Source organism: Heloderma suspectum, chromosome 15 (assembly GCF_057233095.1).
Source record: "Heloderma suspectum isolate Gila_16-S chromosome 15, 16-S_ref, whole genome shotgun sequence".
In the NCBI taxonomy this organism is placed as follows: domain Eukaryota; kingdom Metazoa; phylum Chordata; class Lepidosauria; order Squamata; family Helodermatidae; genus Heloderma; species Heloderma suspectum.
Window position 1 is genome coordinate 24,216,739 of NC_139472.1, and position 21,865 is coordinate 24,238,603.

Below are 21,865 nucleotides of genomic sequence, written 5' to 3' on the forward strand. Positions count from 1 at the left end.
GTCGGAAGCGACTGAACGAATAAACAACAAAAATCCCCTTCTAGGGGTCTACTGTGCCTGAAATTATCATCCAGTTCTGACCAGGAGAAGAAAGTTACAGTTTTGTTCTAATTTCCCATAGTAGACAACAGGAAGCATAAAGAGTCATTTTTCCAAACATTGACTCAGGTTTGGTGCTGAGCTGAAGTGGTCCAACTACGAATTGGCCAGAGCTGAAGCGGGATGTTTTCCAAAATGCTGAATCAGGGTTTGAGTTGAAGGGTGTGTGTGTGTGTCAGTGCACACTTTTTATGTATGTATGTTCATAATCTGTATACACACGCAAGCACACTGCATGCACACACCACATGTGCACACACAACACTTGCGCACACACACACACACACACACATATTAGACGTGCGCTTAGACTCGTGTGTGTGTGCGCGTGTGTGTGTGTATATTGTTGTTGTTCAGTCATTCAGTCGTGTCCGACTCTTCGTGACCCCATGGACCATAGCACGCCAGGCCTTCCTGTCCTCTGCTCTCTCCCGGAGTGTGCTCAAGTCTATATTCACTGCATCGGTGATGCTATCTAGCCATCTCATCCTCTGCCGTCCCCTTCTCCTTTTGCCTTCAGTCTTTCCCAGCATCAGGGTCTTTTCCAGAGAGTTTTCTCTTCGCATTAGGTGGCCAAAATATTTGAGCTTCAGCTTCAGTATCTGTCCTTCCAATGAACAGTCAGGGTTGATTTCCTTTAGGATTGACTGATTTGACCTCCTTGCAGTCCAGGGGACCCGTAAGAGTCTTCTCCATATATATCTATATCTATATATCTATATATCTATATCTCTGCAAATTTGTCTTACAGGCCTCTGCCCCGGATCTTTTAAGAACCCAGCAATGCGTCTGGTCCCAACCAAGGGAAATTGCTTGGATGGGTGAAGTTCCATTTGTCCAAAACTTGCAAGTCTTAGGTCTGTAATTCCTGTACATGTACATTGAAGGCGTCTGTTTGGGGGCTGTGGAATTTCTTTGGAAGAATCGGACCCCATCCTCAATTCACACAGGAAAACAATCAGGAGGTCTCCACAAGTTGCGTGAAACAAAAGGCACCGCCAAATGCCAAGGTACAGTCAGAGACGGACTCCCACCGAATTGGAGGCACAGTTAGTCACTCGCGGACAAGGGAGCTCATGCCATGGCAGGGAGTGAAGGAACGGCCAGGTCACTCACTGCAATCTCCGTTCAGGAATTATTTATTCAGGAGGTCTGTGCCTTGCCGGCCGGCTCATACCACGGAGGGAAGAAGGAAAACGCACTCACACAAGGTTCCAGCGAGTATAATTTGCCCTGGTCCTTTTTACCTCAATTCATACCAGGCAACTCTCGTTCTACTCTTTTCCTCAATTCACACAAGGCAACTCCCATTCACCTGACGCCATATGGCACGAACTTCTGTAACCCAAAAAGCAAACCAACCCCCCCAACTTACCAAGGGCTTAAATTACTGTCTGTCTCTTTGAAGGCGGTGTCCCGTCAGCCAAGGCAGAATCGTCCCACGGGCAGCCTCACTCCGAGTCCCAGATGTAGAGATTTCTGAAGGTCTCTTACCTTGGTGCGCACTTCTGGCATGTTCAGTGAATGGTGGTCCAAATTGGTTCGATTCTCCTCAGCATTTGGGATCTGAGTCACAGCACCACATTGTTTAGGGAATATCCAAGGCAGGTCAGGCTGAACAGTCAGAAATTTATTAAGGCACATCACGGCCATGGGAGAGACAGGCCAAACTCTGTCTCTCCCAAATGAAACAGGATGCATTTATACAGACTGAAAGTTGGAGAACAAAGACAACTAGTAAAAGTCCAAAACTGTTTTGGACTTTTACCACAACACTACACATGCTCAGAAACCAAATAGTGCTCAGCAACAGTCTTATCAGCACAGCGGCCTTCGTATCTCTAGGGATGAGTTACTTTGGTGGATAAGAATGTCTTGCTTATGAGCAAGTTACAGTTACCTTCCAATGGTCACACACGCACACGCACACACACACACACACACTCCCATCAGGCACCTTGCCTGAACCAAGCTACTGACAAGGCCTAGTCAGGCCTGCCTTCGCAGTGCCATGCAGATGCGGCCTTGCTTCACTGGATCGGTGTGAGGATCTTAATAATGGAGAGGAGCAGCGTGTGAGAACTGCCTTGGACTCCTTGCAAGAGGGGAAAAAAGCTGGATGTTAATGTAATATTAAAAAATAATTAAATGGCCGTTGTTGTTATATGGCATTTGTTTTTCTAACAGTGTACATGCCCTGGGATCGTTGTGGATGAAGGGCAGTTTATGAATAAACAAAGGGAGATATTAAAAGGCTGATAAGTGTCACTGCTTCCTCCAGTGGTCCTGTTGCACAAAATGCTAGTTTCGCCCCCTGGAGGCTAGTCCAATTTGCCCCAAAGAGGAGAGTCAACTTCAGGCTGGGTCCAACTCGATTTTATTGTTTGCAAACAGTTCGACAAAGGAGCTCACGCTCAAGGCAGAGTCGACCCTGGGCGACCTCCGCGCTACAGTTTTATCACTTAGCTTGCATTCCTCAGCCAGCGTGTTACTTTTGATTGGTTGCCAGCGGTTTGCCTGGCTACCCTATCTTAGGGTTACTGTCTGCTCATTCCAGGCATGCGCAGCTCTTACAGTACTATGTGCTGCTTAAGACACATACAATGGCTTTTAGGTTACATTTTTACTACAATTCCCCCCTCAAAAGGCTTTTCTCAAATTTATACTCTCTTTGGTCCCGCGGTGGACTATGCACTTAAAGGCGCAAACTATTATTGCTGTGGCATTGATGGTTTTCTCTAAACAGCAAGTGAGGCCTGGGACGCCTTTGTTCTAGCTACTAGAATGTTGAGAACAAAAACACTTTTTTTTTGAACTTTTGGAACTCAGTTTTGTTCTGTTCATCAGGAACCCTTGAAACGAGAGCACCCTCTTTCTGTAGAGCTACTTGAGTCCTTTCAGGGGTTCATTATTCTAACGGTGACCTTCAGGTGGGTCAGCTTCCGGTGTGACCCTCTCTGGTGCAGGTGATGCCTTTATTCAGTGTGATGAATCCACTTCTTTTCTTTGGTGACTTTCATAGCAATGGGAGTGGTAAGTAGGATCTGAAACAGACCCTTCTGCTTCTTGGTAGGTGGTTCATCTTTCTAGGACTGGATTAGCACCCAATCGCTGGGATTGAGATTATGCACTGGAGCATCTAAAGGCCAGGATTGGTGCGGTGTCGCAAACCTTTGAAAACAAAACAGACTGCAAAGCAGTAACATAACCTTGAATCTTAAAACTTTTACTTTTAAATTCACATTTAAGCTATTAGCCATAGGTAATATCCGAGGTGGGCACTTATGGAATGTTTAAAAGGTGTCAATTTAATACTTCTCTTGGGGGCGCACCATACTTGAGTCAAGGTGATTGGCAAGGCCTGTGGCCTTTCAACTTAATCTTTAAACAAATTTTAATGAGCATTGTCTTTAAGGTGCGGTTCATCTTCTCGACTTGTAGATTGAGGTTTCCAAGGGGGGTGTAGCTTCTAGTTAGTTTGTTATGCCTGGGCCACTACTTGCGTCACTTGTCCAACAAAATGGGGCCCCTGATTTGATTCACTCTCTTTAGGTAACAAGAGCTTAGGGATTACTTTTTAACAGGATCTTGGCTACTGTCTGAGCGGTGCAGTCAATTGCTTTTATCATTACTAGCAGGTAGCGATAGCCATGAGTCTGGGGCAACTCTGAAAAGTCAATTTGAAATCTCTGAAAAGGATAGTAAGCGCATGGACGACTTCTCATTTGAGCTGGGGGCTCAAGCATCTTTGAATCATTTTTGAGGCACAAAGGGCAGTCAGCCACAGTTCTCAGGTCTTGGTCCAACCTGAAGGAGGTGCTATCTGCCTCGGGAGCACTCAAAATCGGGGTGCTAAAGGGAGATGATCCCTTTATTAGCTAACCATAATTTTTGAACTTCTCAATGAGCGGCTTCAAGCCTGCACAGGTGGCTTTTTTCAGAGGATACTGCCTTACGCACACAGGGCTCTCCCTTTTTAAAGAAGATTTTAATTTGTGTTATACATTTGGTCGGGCAGGGGTTCTGTCTGCCCACACACATGGATTAACATTCTCTAAAATCTCAGTCCCTTTGGCCTCTGACACAATCTTGATTGCTTGAAGGGCCATTCGATAATTTGAGCCCTGCATTGCTGGCAGCTGTACTACAATCTGATTATCACGGAAGAAGATTTTAGCTTGCAGTTTTGTTAACAAGTCCTGCCCCAAGAGGGCAACCAGGTATGCAGATGAAACTACAAAGGCATGTTCCAGTATGTTATTTCCAGTCTTCGTGAGGAGGGGCTTACACATGGGCAATTTAGGTTGTTTTTTTCCCCTTTAATTTCTTTTATAGTTACATGCTTTCCACTTTCTCTTGCCGGGGGGCTTCACAGGGATCATAGAAAATGTGGCTCCAGTATCTACTAGGGCTTTACAGTCCTCGCCACCAACCCTTACTTTTACCTTGGGATTCTCCTGAGCGTTTGTTCGTAGGGTGGTGGCCCTTCAGCTAGACTCCCCCCCACTGGAGGACCCTGCCAGCATTTGGCAGCCTTCAGGGTGAGTCTCTTTTTTCTTTCAGCTCTGGACAATCTTTCTTCCAATGTCTCTTCTCTCGGCAATACGCACATTTATTGAGCCCCGGTTGGCCCTTTCCTTTTCTGCCCCCCCCCCCTCTGGTCACTTCTGTGCTCTCAAGCTGCTGTTTATATCTCCGCCCATGGTGGCTGCCAGCATTGCCTTTTCCTTTTTCCAGGAATGGCACTTTTTTATGTGCTCTCATGTGCACCATAGCTCTAAAAACTTCATGATCTGGGGTCTGATAAGGCTAAAGCAGGCAGTGATATTAAGGCTTGCTTCAATTTAAGAAAAGCCTTTTTTATTTTAATTGTCCACTTCTAGTGGGTAATATTTTTGTTAAAGCTTCATATGGGGGCTTCACCCCTTTTTATGGCTACTATAGCCTCCCTCTTGTAACAGGCACACTTATCTTTTGGCTTGCCTGTTCTGCAAATCATGTTTCAAATTCTCTGTGCCATGCACCAGTTTTAACTCTTTGTTTTCTCTGCAAGTTAGGCTGTTTGCCATTGCTTCGACAGAGACTCGCTTGCTTAGATCTTCTTACTAATCTCAACGATACACATTTGGGATAAGCTTTCTTTTTTTTTAAGCCTTTTTGTCTGCTACCTTTTTCTGCCTTCTTTTATACCTTTTTCATATCATTAAAATCTAACACCATGACTGGAAAACATTTGTTTTGTATAGTAGGGCATGGTGGAGCAGATCTAACCATTATACTGCTCCTCTGACTGCATGGTCAGGGCTCATTAAAATCAAGGGAAGGGCGTTCTCATATGTGGAAAGAGTTCCAAGCCACCATTTTTGCATCGGCAGCTCCACACTGCATGAGTTTTGGCAGAGTGTCAGGTTTGCCTCTGAGCAAATGGAACGTCAGAACAGTTCAGATTTTGAGAAAGAGCTGGAACACATGGGGCAGGAACTTTCTTAGGCTTCAGAAACACAGCTGGGCTTAGAAGTATCACGGGAGAGTGGGGGACTCTCTCTCTCTCACCTCTTAAGTTAAGAGAATTTGCTGCCCCCTTTTTAAAGGGAAACTAACTTTCGTAGTTTCTCTTTGAACTTTTTGAAGGCTGTTTCCTTTGTAGTCTATGAATCTCTAGCAATTTGTATCTGTATGCTTCATTAGGGTAAATGAAATCAAAGCCTTGGAAATCATAGAATCATAGAATAGTAGGGTTGGAAGGGGCTTACGGTCCAACCCCCTGCTCAGTGCAGGAATCCAAATCAGAGCATCCCTGACAGATGGCTGTCCAGCCTCGTCTTGAATGCCTCCAGGGTGGGAGAGCCCACCACCTCCCCAGGTAATTGGTTCCATTGTCGTATTGCTCTAACAGTTAGGACATTTCTCCTGATGTTCAGCTGGAATCCAGCTTCCTGTCACTTGAGCCCATTATTCCGTGTCCTGCACTCTGGGATGATTGAGAAGAGATCCTGGCCTTCCTCTCTGGGACAACCTTTTAAGTCCTTGAAGAGTGCTATCAGATCTCCTCTCAGTCTTCTCTTCTCAAGGCTAAATATACCCAGTTCTTTCAGTCAAATGCAGCTTTTTATCTGAGTGTTGAAATCACAAATCAAACTGTACACTGAGCTGATCACAAACAAACACACAATCTACAACAACGGGAGTTTAAGGCTATGACAAGCCTCACAGTACTTTTTATGGCAAGTCTTTAACTGTCTAAAGTTCCAGTCCATGTGCAGAGTGCCTCTAACAAAGAAGGCTTTGGGCCATAAAGAAGGGATGTTTTTAACAAAAGCTCTGTGTCTCTTCATCAGTTCGAATGGGGAAGGTGTAACCTTACACCTCTTCTAGATCCCTCCACAGATAAGAACAGAGCAGTGCTGCTCAGCTTTCCAGCTGTGATGCTTTTCTTGTTTTTTTTTGCAAATCTCACTCTTTTGTCAGGTCCTCACAGACACCTTCCAGCCTCTCTGCTTGCTAAGGCTAAACCAGCCACGGCGAAGGGGGGTTAGGCAAGTCCCCCTTGGCTCTGATCTGAGCAGGCTGACAGAGATAAGCTTACACAGATCCTGATATTTTAAGAACTTGCTCTGTCTTTGTTTCTTGATCTTGCCACAGTCTTTAAGTCATCAAACAAATCTCTTTCTTCAGAAGTTGCAACTTTTTCAACTGCTTTTGCTTCTTCTAACAAACTTGGATACGGTGGCAGACAAACTGTCTCTGGAGGGCCCCCTCTCTCCCCCGACAACTTCTCCTCCCAACCCAACAGACCGAATAGACTGGGGGGAGCTCAGGGCACCTTGGGCAGGGTCTCCCAGTCTTCAAGCTCCTTCCGTGGGGCTTGAATCGGGGGGAACAGGGGCTTTGGGCTTCACCTCGGAGCATACCATCATGACGTTACAATATTGAACTTTATATTCAACCTTTTCTCGCCTTCAGTGGATTTTGGTTGGCACTCATCCAAATGCTGATAACCTCACCTTCCCTGAGGCAAATTTATCTCTCACTACTTGATTCAGACACCACCGGGGTCTCTTGCCCCTGTGGTCCTTTGCCAGTAACACATTTACACATTTACACTTCTGTAACTAAGGGGGATTCTTTCCGCATCAATTCAACCAACAATCAATATAGGCGAATTGATCCCATTGCCCATTATTCACCACATTTTTATATACAGCATTTACAAGATTTACACCAAAGGATCCTATGTCTGGCCAACTAATTCCAAATGCTGGCCATTCCAACTGACAGAGTGTAACCAGCTTGCCTTTCGACATCTTAGTACACGGAGTCTGACAAACCTCAGACGCTTGACTTTGCTAAAGTTCTTTAGCGTGCATCCCAAGGGAGTGGCAGAGCTTTCTAAACGGGAGCTACCCGCCCCCATTGTGCCTACCTCTGTTTGAAACCATACACGGAGCCTGACAAACCTCAGACGTTTGCACAGAGTCTGACAAACCTCAGACGCTCCGAAGGCAACTCAAACAGAAAGACAGAAGGGAAATCAAGTACTTACTCTGCCCAACACCCTAGTGCCGTCTCTTCAGACCCATTCAGCCTGGTTGACTCAATCAATGGAGTCCACGCCTTTAACCTCCTGGGTGTCCAGACCCCCGTTCTCTGGTGCCGTGGCAGACCTCAAAGGCGGTCCGGCGCGCCCCACAGGCACCTTTGCCGGTTCTGTCGTTTGACCCCAGGGTGGTCCAAGGGACTCCTGGCTGCTCGTCAGTTTGTTGCACAAAATGCTAGTTTCGCCCCCTGGAGGCTAGTCCAATTTGCCCCAAAGAGGAGAGTCAACTTCAGGCTGGGTCCAACTCGATTTTATTGTTTGCAAACAGTTCGACAAAGGAGCTCACGCTCAAAGCAGAGTCGACCCTGGGCGACCTCCGCGCTACAGTTTTATCACTTAGCTTGCATTCCTCAGCCAGCGTGTTACTTTTGATTGGTTGCCAGCGGTTTGCTTAGCAACCTTATCTTAGGGTTACTGTCTGCTCATTCCAGGCATGCGCAGCTCTTACAGTACTATGTGCTGCTTAAGACACATACAATGGCTTTTAGGTTACATTTTTACTACAGTCCTAAAGAATTTATCAACGTATTTTTTCTCCCTCTCTCCCTTCAGGCTGTTGTTGTGTACAACTGGCGTTGTGGCACTGTGGTTAGGAGGTTTGTGGGTCACGAACGTGAAGTTACCAAGGTAAACGCCTGTTCTAGCTGCAGAAAGCGCTCCCCTTTGCTTCCGTCCAGGCAGTGGCAGCCCCCTGTCTTGAGAGATGGGGGCTGGGGGAGTGCCCAGCTTTGCATGCCGGGTTCAGCCCAGGCAGCCTCTCTAGCTCACAGAGAACCCAGTCGTCGTGGGAAAGCCCCTTCCCTGGCTGCTTGAGGCTCTGGAAAGCCCCTTCTGGGAGTAGGGCCAGCCTTTTGGGCAGCCCATGCCACGCTCATGAACAGGAGGTTGGCTGTCTCTGGATGTCCCGGCATGCCGAGGGAGGCCAGGCCAGCTCCCTTGCGGTCGCTGTCCTTCCACCGGCAGGCAAAGGCATTTTTATTCTGTCAGGGCTTTGGTACGTTATCTGGCCTGTTGGGCTGGGCGCTGTTTTTATGCATGCACTGTTGCGCGTGTCTTTTAATTGTGCTTTTAATGTATTTGTGTTAACTAAGCTTTTCCTGCAGCGGAGGAGGATGTCCTCCTACAGGTTGCTTCCCCCACCCGCCCCGACCGGCAGCAACATGCGGACGGACCGAGCTGCCCTCTCCCGCAGGAGAGCCGCCGACTCCCAGCGTCGCTTCCTGCCTGAGCTCTGAGCAGGTCGCTGGAGCAGCGGCTCAGGCTCTCCAGCCCGCTGTAGCTGTAGTTTGCCTCACGTCTTTTCTCTTTCTTCCCTTTCTGCCCTTCTCTGCCTCCCCCGTTTTGGAAACAAAGACGCACCCAAACAGACTTTCCTCTCTCTTTTTTGGGGTTCAGAGCTTCCCTAACTGCAGCGGTGACCAGGCCTGCGCCTGCAACGCCAGCCTTCCTCTCGGAGACAGGCGGCCCTGGGATGTCAGGGGGCTCTTTTGTGGAACCCGCAGGAGGGGCCGGGGGGCTCCGGGAGCACGTCTGTCTTGCTGGATGAGGCTCTGCCCGGCCCCGTCCAAACACAGGCTGAAGCAGAGTCTGCCCTCCTAAGCGCAGCCGGCCCAGCGGGAGCAAGGCAGGCCCGGGGTGGCGCCGTGTCCCGACCCTGCCCGGGACTGGGCACGATCCAAGGAGGAGTCCGACGGGCCAAGTCCCAAATGTCCCCCTCCCAGCCAGCTGCCCCCAATTCGCCCCCCACTGATCACTGGTGGCCACGTGCTTCACCCGGAGTTCTGCCGGTGGACCCGCCAGATGGCCTCAAGGGAGGGAGCCCTCCCAGGTGCCCCCCGCAGCGAGCCAGCGCCTGGGATAATCCTTGGGCCCCTCTCCAGGCCGTCTGGGCACCAGCGTGGAGAGAGAACCGGGCTCAGGAGGGGGAATCTTCCTCCTCTCCTCCCTCTTCCCCCCAGTCAGGCATAGAGGCTGTTCTCTTACCGAAGTGCTGCATCCATTTTCCTTCCTGCCCTTCTCGGTGCAGCCACCATTTTAAGTGAGCCGCACAGACAAACAGGCCACCCCCACCCCCCCGTCGGCCTGTTCCGCCGAGCGCAGCAAACGCAAGTCCACAGAGGGAGGGGTCCAAACAGAGGACAAAAAATGCCCATCCTGCCCCCCGATCATCGGATCCAGTGGCAGCCATTTCTCCACTTCTGTCTGAGGAGAACAGGGAGGCCTGTCAGCTGAGGAAGCCCTACCCAAAGCCCAGCCTCAGAGAGGCTTTTTCAGACTGAGGCCTTCCCAGTCTTACTAAAGAAGGCCGTAAAGGCCCTGGCCCTAAAACTTGAAGGGGGCAGGAAAAGAAGAAGGACTCTGATGCTCCGGAAGGGGCGGCAGGAGTTTTCCTAAGCGCTCCCCACCCTCTTCTGCTGTTCCCTTCCCAGGCACCTTTCTGGATGTAATATAGGTGGAATGGGATAAACCAGGCTGATCCAGGCCAAATAGCTCTTCTGCAAAAAAGTTACATAATTTGCCAAACAGGTGAGGTGTTGCAGAACCCAGAGTCAGAGAGACCACGGAGTGAAGGAAAAAGAGATTATTTAACGCGCGGGCTTAAGGCTGGAATCATTTCCAAAGAGCCAGAAGCCCCGAAATACATCAGCACATTGGTTTTATAGACATTGTGACACATATGAAACGGCTCCTCTTCCCCCTCCCGCGTGGGGTTGCAGTCCTCAACATTTCTTCTCCTAGCACCATTGTTTATAATACAAGAACTGGGTTATAGGGTATCCATGATAAGGAGAGAACAGAAGAGAACATGGTATGCAATAAGCAAAGAACAGGAACATGATATACCTATCACTATGACCTTAGCCTTTGTTGACAAGATAAGAAATTCCTGTGTCTCGTCAGCTTACAACAATATATTCAAGGCAGAAAGAGCTCAGCAAGAACATGAAGCATGAGACTGCATGAGGCTACTTAGTCTGACCCCCGATATGGCTGCTACAGAGGAGCAAATTGTAGGTGCCCCCGGTGGATGCCCCCGTGGCTGCCCTAGTTTCTGGTGCTCTATACCCAAGGGATGGGGATGGCACCCCTGAGAACCCAGAGGACAGAAGGGGAACTGGGCCTCCGTGAGGCCGCCTTGCTAGCGATATGGCCTCTCTATCCAGGGCCTCCTATCTTTGGGCGAAGGACATTCTAAAAGATACTCCAGGGAATAATATTAAACTCCAGCAGGGTGTTAATAAACTGACTGAGTCAGTGGCCTTCATGGCCGGGGTCAGCTTGGATGCCGCCAATTTGCTGCCCGAGCCCAGGCGGCAGCTGTGTCAGTCAGATACCAGATATGGTTTAAAAATTGGAACGCAGCTGCACGTTCAAAATCCAACTTGGTCCTGGTTCCCTTTTCGGGCAATAAGCTGGGGATTCCTTGGAAGGAGTCCTTGTTGAGACAAAGGATAAGAAAAAAGCCCTACCCTCTCCCTCTAAGGAAGGGGCGTGTAAGCCTTTTTGCTGGGGGGCGGTGTGTGCGTGTCTTCCTTTCGTTCCTTTGCCCAAAGTATAGATCCTGAGACTGAAGAGGGTTCAAGTACTCCTGCAGTGGGCAGGGATCCCTACCCAGACAAAAGCAGAACCAGGGGTTCAACAGCCCCCCCTCTAATACACCCTTAAGGGTCAGTGGAGACAGTAAGAAGCATGACGAACGGCTTCCCCGGTGGGAGTGAGGCTTCAGACTTTTTATCGCCAATGGGAAGTCTCCACCACAGGTCAGTGGACGATCAGAGAGGGCTGTGTATTGGACTTCCTTCAAGCTCCTCATGACTTTTTCATCTCCTCCCCAAGGCCCAGGAAATCAGAGAGACACCACCTAGTCCTGCAGGCCATATCTCACCTCATCGACACCAGAGCAATCGAGGCAGTGCCATCCTTGGAAAGGCTGCTACTCAATATTCGTTATTGTCCCCAAAAGGAATGGGGACTGGAGGGTGATAGTAGACCTGAAACAGGTGAATCAGTTCATAAAAAATAGGAAGTGTCAGATGGAGACACTTCACACCATCCTCAAATCTCTCCAGATGGGATATTTTCTGGCATCTCTAGAATAGATCTCACAGAAGCATACTTGCATATTCCGCTTTACCTGGCTCACAGACAATATCTGCATTTTGCCTATCAGGGGAAACATCAATACAAAGCCTGGGGGGATCTCTGCTCATTCTGCATGGAGCTCAGCTACCTCTGCTGCCTTTGGGACTAATGCCCCCCTCGTTGGCATTTGCAGGGCCGCAACATGGACAGCTGCGACTTCCTTTGTGAGACATTATAAGTTGGGCACCTTTGCTTCAACTGAAGCATTTTTCGGCCGGAGGGTGCTTCAACGGGGTTGCGGTTTTATTAGTAGGGTTAGCCGTGACTTAGCCTTCCAGTTTAGGCACCACTGTTAGACGTCCCATATAAAGATATTCTCCTCTGCTGCAGGAAAAAGGAACATTGGTATTTACTGTGATATGTTCATTTTCTGCAGTGGATGGAGGATATCCTGCCCACCCAGCAGTAATCTGTCACTGCTGGGTTTTCCCCCCCTTAATTAGTTTTCTTCTTCTGGAGGTTTCTGTTTTTAATAATAAAGTTACTGAACATTTTTGACGCTGAGACATCTTCTGAACTGGAAGTAGGTTGCTCTCCCATATGAGAGGGCAATTCAGTTAATTTGCATGTTCCTGCCTATTGAAGCGAGTGGGAGGAGCAACCCATACAAGGTTATTCTCCATCCACTGCAGAAAATGACTGTGTCACGGTAAGTACCAACGTTCCTTTTTATTTTGAGTGCTGTTCCTTATTGTTTAGCCACCTTCCTTGGTGGAAAGGCAGGGTATAAATCGAATGAATGAATGAATGAATGAAATATTCTGTTCTGCCCAGGTCAACTGCCTGCCTGACACCAGCTGGCTTTTCAGTGCCTCTCGGGACAAGACGGTGCTAATGTGGGGACTCTCTGGTGATTCCAGGGCAGCACGGTGCTTTTCAGGACATGATCTGGTGGTAACCGGCTTGGCCGTCAGCCCAGGTAGGATGACTCTCATTGCAGACTTCTGACAGTTAAGCAAACCTCCAAGCCGTCAGCCCAGGTAGGATGACTCTCATTGCAGACTTCTGACAGTTAAGCAAACCTCCGGGCATAATTTCTCATGATCTCTTCCCTGCCACACCCACTCCTTTTCTCTCTGTTTCTTAATCTCAAGTGTTTCAGCAGCTCTGCACAGGTTCTCGTGACAACACCGTGTGCATCTGGGACATAGAGACAGGAGGCTGTTTACACAGAGTGTCCATTTCCAGGAATCTGGTAAGAGCGGGTAGTGCTTTGAAATAAGAAGCCCTACTAATTATGCATGCAGAAGGTACGAAGCCCTTAAAAAAACCCCAGACCCTGACATCTTAGCAGTAGTAGGTAAATGGAACCACTCTTTGTTCAGAGGCCATCTGCCTCTGACTGTCATATTCTGGGGACAAATGGGCCTTCATGCCCTGTTTGTGGCTGTCCCAGATAACTTAATTATCCACCCAGAGAACGTTTGTTATTGGGTGAATGAGAAATACAATCTTCTGTATATATAAAAGTCAAAAATTGTGTGTGGGTTTGTGTGTTTGTGGCTGGCTGCAGGGCCGTCTGTAACGCAGGGAATAAGGGGGGCTGCCCTGGGTGTAATCGCACCGTGGGGGCCACTGAGCCCGCCATTTGGGCCCTGCAGTTGCTGCCCCTTTTACTTCACATTCTCACTTGCCGGAGTGTATGACAGGAGTCGCTGGGTTGCATTATTACCTTGTTTATACTTCCCCTCACTAACAAGGACCCCCTCTCAGTCATGGCACAGGCCAGCTTTCTGATTTGAGCCACCAGTCACCCTGTTGGCCATCTTTCATTCTGTTGGTCTCTCTCCCATTCACTCTGACTTCCTTCGCCTTGGATTGGCTGGCCGCCGTTTGTTCCCTCCCCTTCACTCGTGGTTTCTTTTCTGACTGCAGAGCATTTAGTTTCTCTCCCCTCTTCCTGCAATATCCAGCAAGCAAGTGAGTTAGTGTTAAATATCTTCACCCCTTTCAATGCCAGATGTATCTGTTAGTAGTGTGTGATTAGCAGTAATGTGAAATGCGGTGCGGTGTGCACTCGCCTGTCTGAGGGGCTGGGATGACATGGTGGAGTGGAGACTTCGGGCTTTATTCTCCGTGTTTCTCCCATGGGCAGTTATATGTTGCGTGTTCTAGAGTGGGTTCCCCGAATCAGTTGTATATCTTTGCTCCAACTGGAAAAACAACAAATGTTGTTTATAAACAAGCCGTAGAATGAACTTCTACTTTCCTAATATTTAACTTTATGTCCACAGTCGTTGGCGCCGTCGCCATCATGTTGCCCATCATGCTGCTCGGGTATCTCCGTGTTCTTCCCACGTACAGTTATACCTTCCAGAATTAATTTGTAACAGTAAGCAAAAATTGTGTTGTGTGCTCTTTATAAGAATTAAAAAAAAAAATCTCCTCAATTTCCCTTTTCACCTTTCTTATGGAGCCTTTCTGAGAAGTGTAAACCTACCTTAGTGTGTTTCTAACAAATAGCACCTATGACAAAATTACATCCTGGGCAACGCCAGGTATATCAGCTAGTAACTAAATAAAAGCAATTCATTTGACTGGCCATTGTTGGAAACTGCTGCTGGTCCAGATGGACCCACTTTGGTCCAATTCATCAGTCTCCTATTAGGTTCTTACATCGTCTTGACCTGTGTTGATAATGCTGCTATTGTAATTTGTGAGGGTGTCAGAAATAAATAAATCCCACTGCTTTTTTTGTATTTTAATCCTAATCTATTCAAGAACAGCCTTTTGAACCTGGCTATTAACCTCCACCCAAGCACACTGAAGCAGCTGATGTGTAGCAGGATCATGGCAAAATGATAACAGATGACAAAGAAAAGGCAGAAGTGCTCAGTTCCTACTTGGGCTCAGTCTTCTCCTGATAGAGGGTCTATGACCCCCCTGGCAAAGGCAAAGTACAGGCTGAAGGGGCAGGATTGCAGCTTGAGATCGATAGGCATAAGGTCAACGAAATCCTAATTAATTGGAATGAGTTCAAATCTCCAGGGCCAGATGAACTGCATCCTAGAGTAATAAAGGAACTGGCAGAAGAACTCTCAGAACCGCTGTCTATTCTCTTTGAGAAATCATGGAGGACGGGGGAAGTGCCGGATGACTGGAGGAGGGCTAATCATAGAATATTAGGGTTAGAAGGGGCCTACAAGACCATTGAGTCGAACCCCCTGCTCAGTGCAGAAATCCAAGTCAAAACATCCCTGACAGGTGGCTTCATCCTGAATGCCTCCAGTGTGGGAGAGCCCACTACCTCCCTAGGAAATTGGTTCCATTGTCGTATTGCTCCAACAGTCTGGAAGTTTGTCCTGATGTTCAGCTGGAATAATGTTGTCTATATCTTCAAAATGGGCAAAAAGGAGGAACCTGGGAACTACAGACCAGTCAGTCTGACATCCATCCCTGGGAAAATTCTGGAGCAGATTATGAAGTAATCAGAGCAGAGCAGAGCAGAGCAAGCTGCTCCAGCTGGTCCAGGGACTACAGAAGCAGGCAAGCTCCCAGAGAGCGAGCGAACAGAGCGAGCGAACAGGGGGAGCAAACAGGAGTTGGCCAGGGGAGTTCGGCAGGGGAGGTCAAGGGGGAGGCCCCTAACATTTTTTTTTAACTAACTTTTTCCCATTTATTTGTCTTGTAACACACACTTCCACACCAGTGGGACTCTGCTTTTAACCTCTACTGAGTAGAGGAGCAGGCACAGGCTAGTCTAGAACAATCACAAAGCTAGACACAAAAAGGGAAAAGGGGCTATGGAAGGACAAGACTCTCCAGTGGTGGTGACCTGCAAGGTGTGTGCCATGTTTGTTTTCTTGCCTGAGAACAACATGGCCTACACCTGCAACAAGTGCAAGTTGATCACGCTGCTGGAGGAAAAAGTAAGTGGACTGGAGCGGCGACTGTCAACCCTCCGGGGAATAAGAGAACACGAAGAGTTCTTGGACAGAATGGGGGAACTACAGCAGCAAAGGGCAGACCAGAAGCTTGAAGAGCAACAGCAAGATGAGGCAGAAGTGGGAAATGCTGAGGAGAAGAAAAATGGAGTAGAGGATACTCCTTGGAAAACGGTGACAGTTAGGAGAAGAAGAACTAGACGCCACTCTGCACCAGTGGAAGCGGTGGAGCTGTGGAACCGATTCCAGGTACTTGCAGATGAGACTGGAGGACAGCCTGCAGAGGAAGAATCACAGGGGAACCTGCATGAGAGTGAGCAAGAGGCTAAAGGTCAGTCAAACAGAGGCGATGAAACCCAGGCCTACAAGAAGAAGAACAGAAGAGTGGTAGTAGTGGGAGACTCCTTGCTGCGTGGGATCGAGACCCAAGTATGTCGCGAAGACCCGTGGACTCGCCAGGTATGTTGTCTCCCGGGAGGACAGATTAGAGACGTGACTGAAAGGTTGCCTGCACTCATAAAGCCCACTGACAGGTATCCCTTCTCATCCATGTGGGAACAAATGATACCGCTAAGCGGAGCTACGAAGAGATCACGTCAGACTTCGAAGCTTTGGGAAGGAAACTCAAGAACTTTGGGGCCCAGATAGTTTTCTCATCCATCCTTCCAGTAGTTAGAAGAGGGATAGAAAGGGAACGAAAAATACTCCGGGTGAATGACTGGCTACGAAGGTGGTGCCGACGAGAGAGATTTGGATTCTGGGACCACGGGCTATACTTCCTGGAAGATGGGCTGTTGGCTAGGGATGGGTTGCACCTCACAAAGGCTGGGAAGAATGTGTTTGGCCACAGCATGAAGAACTTCATCAGGAGGGCTTTAAACTGAATCCTACGGGGAAGGGAGATGTAATGTTGGGGGTAACAATGGACGTAGGCGCATGCACTGCAATGGAGAGAACAGCGCTGATAGCGCCCAATAATAGTCTTCAGACACATGTAGGAAGAAAGCCAGACTATGAAGCACATGGTCTTCGATGTCTATATACTAATGCCCAGAGTATGGGAAACAAACAGAACGAACTTGAACTCTTAATACAGGAGGGAAATTATGACTTGATAGGTATAACTGAGACTTGGTGGGATGACTCTCATGACTGGAATACAGCAGTTGAAGGATATAACTTGTTCAAAAAGAACAGGAGGAACAGAAAGGGAGGCGGGGTTGCACTGTATGTGAAAAATACATATCTCTGCACAGAAATACAGGAGGAGGAGCTTGGTAGCCCCATCGAGAGCATCTGGGTTGAAATAAATGGAGCAAAGAATAAAAGGAACCTGGTGGTCGGAGTCTACTACCGGCCACCCAATCAAGGAGAAGCCAAGGATGAAACTTTTGAAAAGCAAATAGCCAATGTTTTAAGGAAGCATGATGTAGTAGTAATGGGGGACTTCAATTTCCCCGATATTTGTTGGGAGACAAATTCTGCAAAACATGGCCCCTCCAGGAAATTCCTGACTTGTGTGGCGGATAACTTCCTCCTACAGAAAGTAGAGGAAGGAACTAGAGGATCGGCTATCCTTGACTTGATCCTAACCAACAGAGATGACTTAGTGGATAAAGTAGCAGTTACAGGAACTCTGGGGGAAAGCGACCATGTTGTACTTGAGTTCTTGGTTCTAAGGGAAGCAAAAGCCGAGTGTACTCAAACGCGTACCCTGGATTTTAGGAAAGCTGATTTTAATAAACTCAGAACAATGATCAGTAAGGTCCCATGGCAAACAATGCTAGCGAGAAAAGGAGTCCAAGATGGGTGGGAACTTTTAAAAAAGGAAATTCTCAAGGCACAATCACAAACAATTCCAACAAGAAGAAAAGGTGGAAGACAACAGAAGAAGCCAATGTGGCTTCACAAAAAGCTTAGGGATGACCTGAAAACAAAAAAGGACACATATAGGAAGTGGAAAGAAGGCCAAGTAACAAAGGAAGAGTACAGGCAGGTAGCACAGAATTGCAGGGATGGCGTCAGGAAGGCTAAAGCGGAGAACGAGGTGAGGTTAGCTAGGGATGCTAAAAACAACAAAAAGGCTTTCTTCAGCTACGTGCATAGTAAAAGGCAGAGGAAAGAAATGGTTCAGCTATTAAATAAGGATGGCAAAATGATAACAGATGACCAAGAAAAGGCAGAGGTGCTCAATTCCTACTTTGGCTCAGTCTTCTCCCAAAAGAGGGTCTATGACCCCCCTGGCAAAGGCGAAGTACAGGCTGAAGGGGCAGGATTGCAGCTTGAGATCGACAGGCATATGGTCAAGGAACACCTCATTACTTTGAATGAGTTCAAATCTCCAGGGCCAGATGAACTGCATCCTAGAGTCATAAAGGAACTGGCAGAAGAACTCTCAGAACCGCTGTCTATTCTCTTTGAGAAATCATGGAGGACCGGGGAAGTGCCAGATGACTGGAGGAGGGCTAACGTTGTCCCTATCTTCAAAAAGGGTAAAAAGGAGGAACCTGGGAACTACAGACCAGTCAGTCTGACATCAATCCCTGGGAAAATTCTGGAGCAGATCATAAAGCAATCCATCTGGAAGCACCTTGACAACAATGCCGTGATTACTCGAAGCCAACATGGATTTGTCAAAAACAAGTCCTGCCAGACAAATCTGATCTCATTTTTTGATCAAGTCACCTCCCTTGTAGACCGTGGGAATGCTGTAGACATCATATACCTCGACTTCAGCAAAGCTTTCGACAAAGTGCCCCATGATATCCTGATGAGCAAACTAGCTCGAAGTGGGCTAGATGAAACAACGATCCGGTGGATCCACAGTTGGCTACAGAATCGGACTCAAAGAGTGCTGATCAATGGGACCTTCTCAAGCTGGGGAGAGGTAACGAGTGGGGTACCGCAGGGCTCAGTCCTGGGCCCAGTGCTCTTCAACATTTTTATTAATGACTTGGAGGAGGAGGTGCAGGGAATGCTGATCAAATTTGCAGATGACACAAAATTGGGAGGGATAGCTAATACTTTGGAAGACAGAAACAAAATTCAAAGTGATCTGGATAGACTGGAGTGCTGGGCAGAAAACAACAGAATGGCATTTAATAGGGACAAATGCCAAGTTCTGCACCTAGGAAAAAGAAACCAAATGCACAGTTACAAGATGGGGGATACGTGGCTCAACCACACTACGAGCGAGAAGGATCTTGGAATTGTCGTCGATCACAAGCTGAATATGAGCCAACAATGTGATGTGGCTGCAAAAAAGGCAAATGCTATTTTGGGCTGCATTAATAGAAGCATCTCTTCCAAATCCCGGGAAGTACTAGTTCCCCTCTACTCAGCACTGGTTAGGCCTCATCTGGAGTACTGTGTCCAGTTCTGGGCACCACACTTTAAGAAGGATGCAGACAAGCTGGAGAGGGTTCAAAGGAGGGCAACAAAGATGATCAGGGGACTGGAAACAAAGCCCTATGAAGAGAGACTGAAAGAACTGGGCATGTTTAGCCTTGAGAAGAGAAGACTGAGGGGAGATATGATAGCACTCTTCAAGTACTTGAAAGGTTGTCACAGAGAAGAAGGCCAGGATCTCTTCTTGATCATCCCAGAGTGCAGGACACGGAATAATGGGCTCAAGTGATAGGAAGCCAGATTCCGGCTGAACATCAGGAAAAACTTCCTGAGTGTCAGAGCAATACGGCAATGGAACCAATTACCTGGGGAGGTGGTGGGCTCTCCCACACTGGAGGCCTTTAAGACGAGGCTGGACAGCCATTTGTCAGGGATGCTCTGACTTGGATTCCTGCATTGAGCAGGGGGTTGGACTCGATGGCCTTGTAGGCCCCTTCCAACCCTACTACTATTCTATGATTCTATCAGTGTGTAAGCACCTTGAAAACAATGCAGTGATGACTCGAAGCCAACATGGGTTTGATAAGAACAAATCCTGCCAGACTGATCTCATTTTTTGATCAGGTAACCTCCCTTGCAGACTGTGGGAATGCTGTGGACATAATATACCTCGACTTCAGCAAAGTTTTTGACAAAGTGCCCCATAATATCCTGATGAGCAAACTTTAATGATTTGGAGGAGGAGGTGCAGGGAATGCTTATTAGTTTTGCAGATGACACAAAATTGGGCGGGATAGCTAATAGCCTGGAAGACAGAAACAAAATTCAAAGTGCTCTTGATAGGCTGGGCAGAAAACAACAGAATGAAATTGAATAGGGATAAATGCCAAGTTCTGCACCTAGGAAAAAGAAACCAAATGCACAGTCACAAGATGGGGGATACGTGGCTCAACAACACTATAAGTATGGAGAAGGAAAGGAACAGCTCATGATCCAAAGCATACCACATCACCTGTCAAACATGGTGGAGGCAGTTATGTCATGGGCATGTATGGCTGCCAATGGAACCGGGTCACTGGTGTTTATTGATGACCTGACTGCTGATCAAAGCAGCAAGATGAATTCTGAAGTGTATGGGGCTATATTTTCTGCTCAGATTCAGCCGAATGCTGCCAAACTGATAGGATGCCGCTTCATATTGCAGATAGATCATGACCCAAAACATACAGCAAAAGCTACCCAAAAGTTTCTCCAGGCAAAGAAGTGGGATGTTCTTCAATGGCCAAGTCAGTCACCTGATCTCAACCCAATAGAGCATGCTTTTCACTTACTGAAGACAAGACTGAAGGCAGAAAGACCCACAAACAAGCAGCAGCTGAAGGCAGCTGCAGTAAAGGCCTGGCAAAGCATCTCGAGGGAGGAAACTCAGCATTTGGTCATGTCCATGGGTTCCAACTTCAGCAAAGGAGATCGTTACCTTGTCGTGGTGCTGGAGCTTGAGCACGTCAATGACATCATGAGCTAAACCGTGAAGGGACACCCAAGACGGGAAGGTCATGGCAGAGAGGTCAGACTAAATACGATCCCTGGGGAAGGAAATGGCAACCCACCCCAGTATTCTTGCCATGAAAACTAAATGGATCAGTACAACCAGAGATATGTCGGTATACCATCGGAAGATGGGACTCTCAGGTCGGAAGATGGTCAAAATGCTACTGGGGAGGAACAGAGGATAAGTTCAACTAGCCCCAGATGTGATGACGCAGCTAGCTCAAAGCCAAAAGGACGGCTAGCAGCCGATGGTGCTGGTGGTGAACGACGAATCTGATGTTCTAAAGATCAACACACTGTAGGAACCTGGATGTAAGATCTATGAGCCAGGGCAAATTGGATGTGGTTATTGGGGAGATGTCAAGATTAAATATAGACATTTTGGGTGTCAGTGAACTGAAATGGACTGGAATGGGCCACTTCACATCAAATGACCACCAGATCTACTACTGTGGACAAGAGGACCACAGAAGAAATGGAGTAGCCTTCATAATTAATAATAAAGTGGCTAAAGCAGTGCTTGGATACAATCCAAAAAATGACAGAATGATCTCAATTCGAATTCAGGGTAAGCCATTTAACATCACAGTGATCCAAATATACGCCCCAACCACAGATGCTGAAGAAGCAGAATTAGATCAGTTCTATGAGGATCTGCAGCACCTACTGGATAGTACGCCAAAAAAAGATGTTACTTTCATTACAGGAGACTGGAATGCTAAGGTGGGTAGTCAAACGACACCTGGAATTGCAGGCAAGCATGGTCTGGGAGAACAAAATGAAGTGGGACATAGGCTGATAGAATTTTGCCAAGACAACTCACTGTGCATAACAAACACTCTCTTCCAGCAACCTAAGAGACGACTTTATACATGGACTTCACCAGACGGTCGACACCAAAATCAGATTGACTACATCCTTTGTAGCCAAAGGTGGCGGACATCTATGCAGCTGGTAAAAACAAGACCTGGAGCTGATTGTAGTTCAGATCATGAACTTCTTATTGCACAATTTAGAATCAGACTAAAGAGAATAGGGAAGACCCACAGATCAGTTAGATACGAGCTCACTAATATTCCTCATGAATATGCAGTGGAGGTGAAGAATAGATTTAAGGGACTAGATTTAGTAGATAGGGTCCCGGAAGAACTATGGACAGAAGTTCGCAACATTGTTCAGGAGGCGGCAACAAAAAACGTCCCAAAGAAAAAGAAAACTAAGAAGGCAAGATGGCTGTTTGCTG

General features: G+C 47.6%; 1 protein-coding gene across 1 annotated transcript in view; it reads left to right on the forward strand.

Annotated features, from left to right (window-relative positions):
- Nucleotides 1-21,865, forward strand: part of LOC146335499 (WD repeat-containing protein 31-like) — a 75,108-nt gene that overhangs the window by 35,204 nt on the left and 18,039 nt on the right. Inside the window, exons 3-5 of the mRNA XM_084822163.1 lie at nt 8,249-8,323; nt 12,614-12,758; nt 12,934-13,034. Of these exons, the coding sequence (XP_084678289.1) occupies nt 8,249-8,323; nt 12,614-12,758; nt 12,934-13,034 (321 nt within the window). The remainder of the gene's footprint in view (nt 1-8,248; nt 8,324-12,613; nt 12,759-12,933; nt 13,035-21,865) is intronic.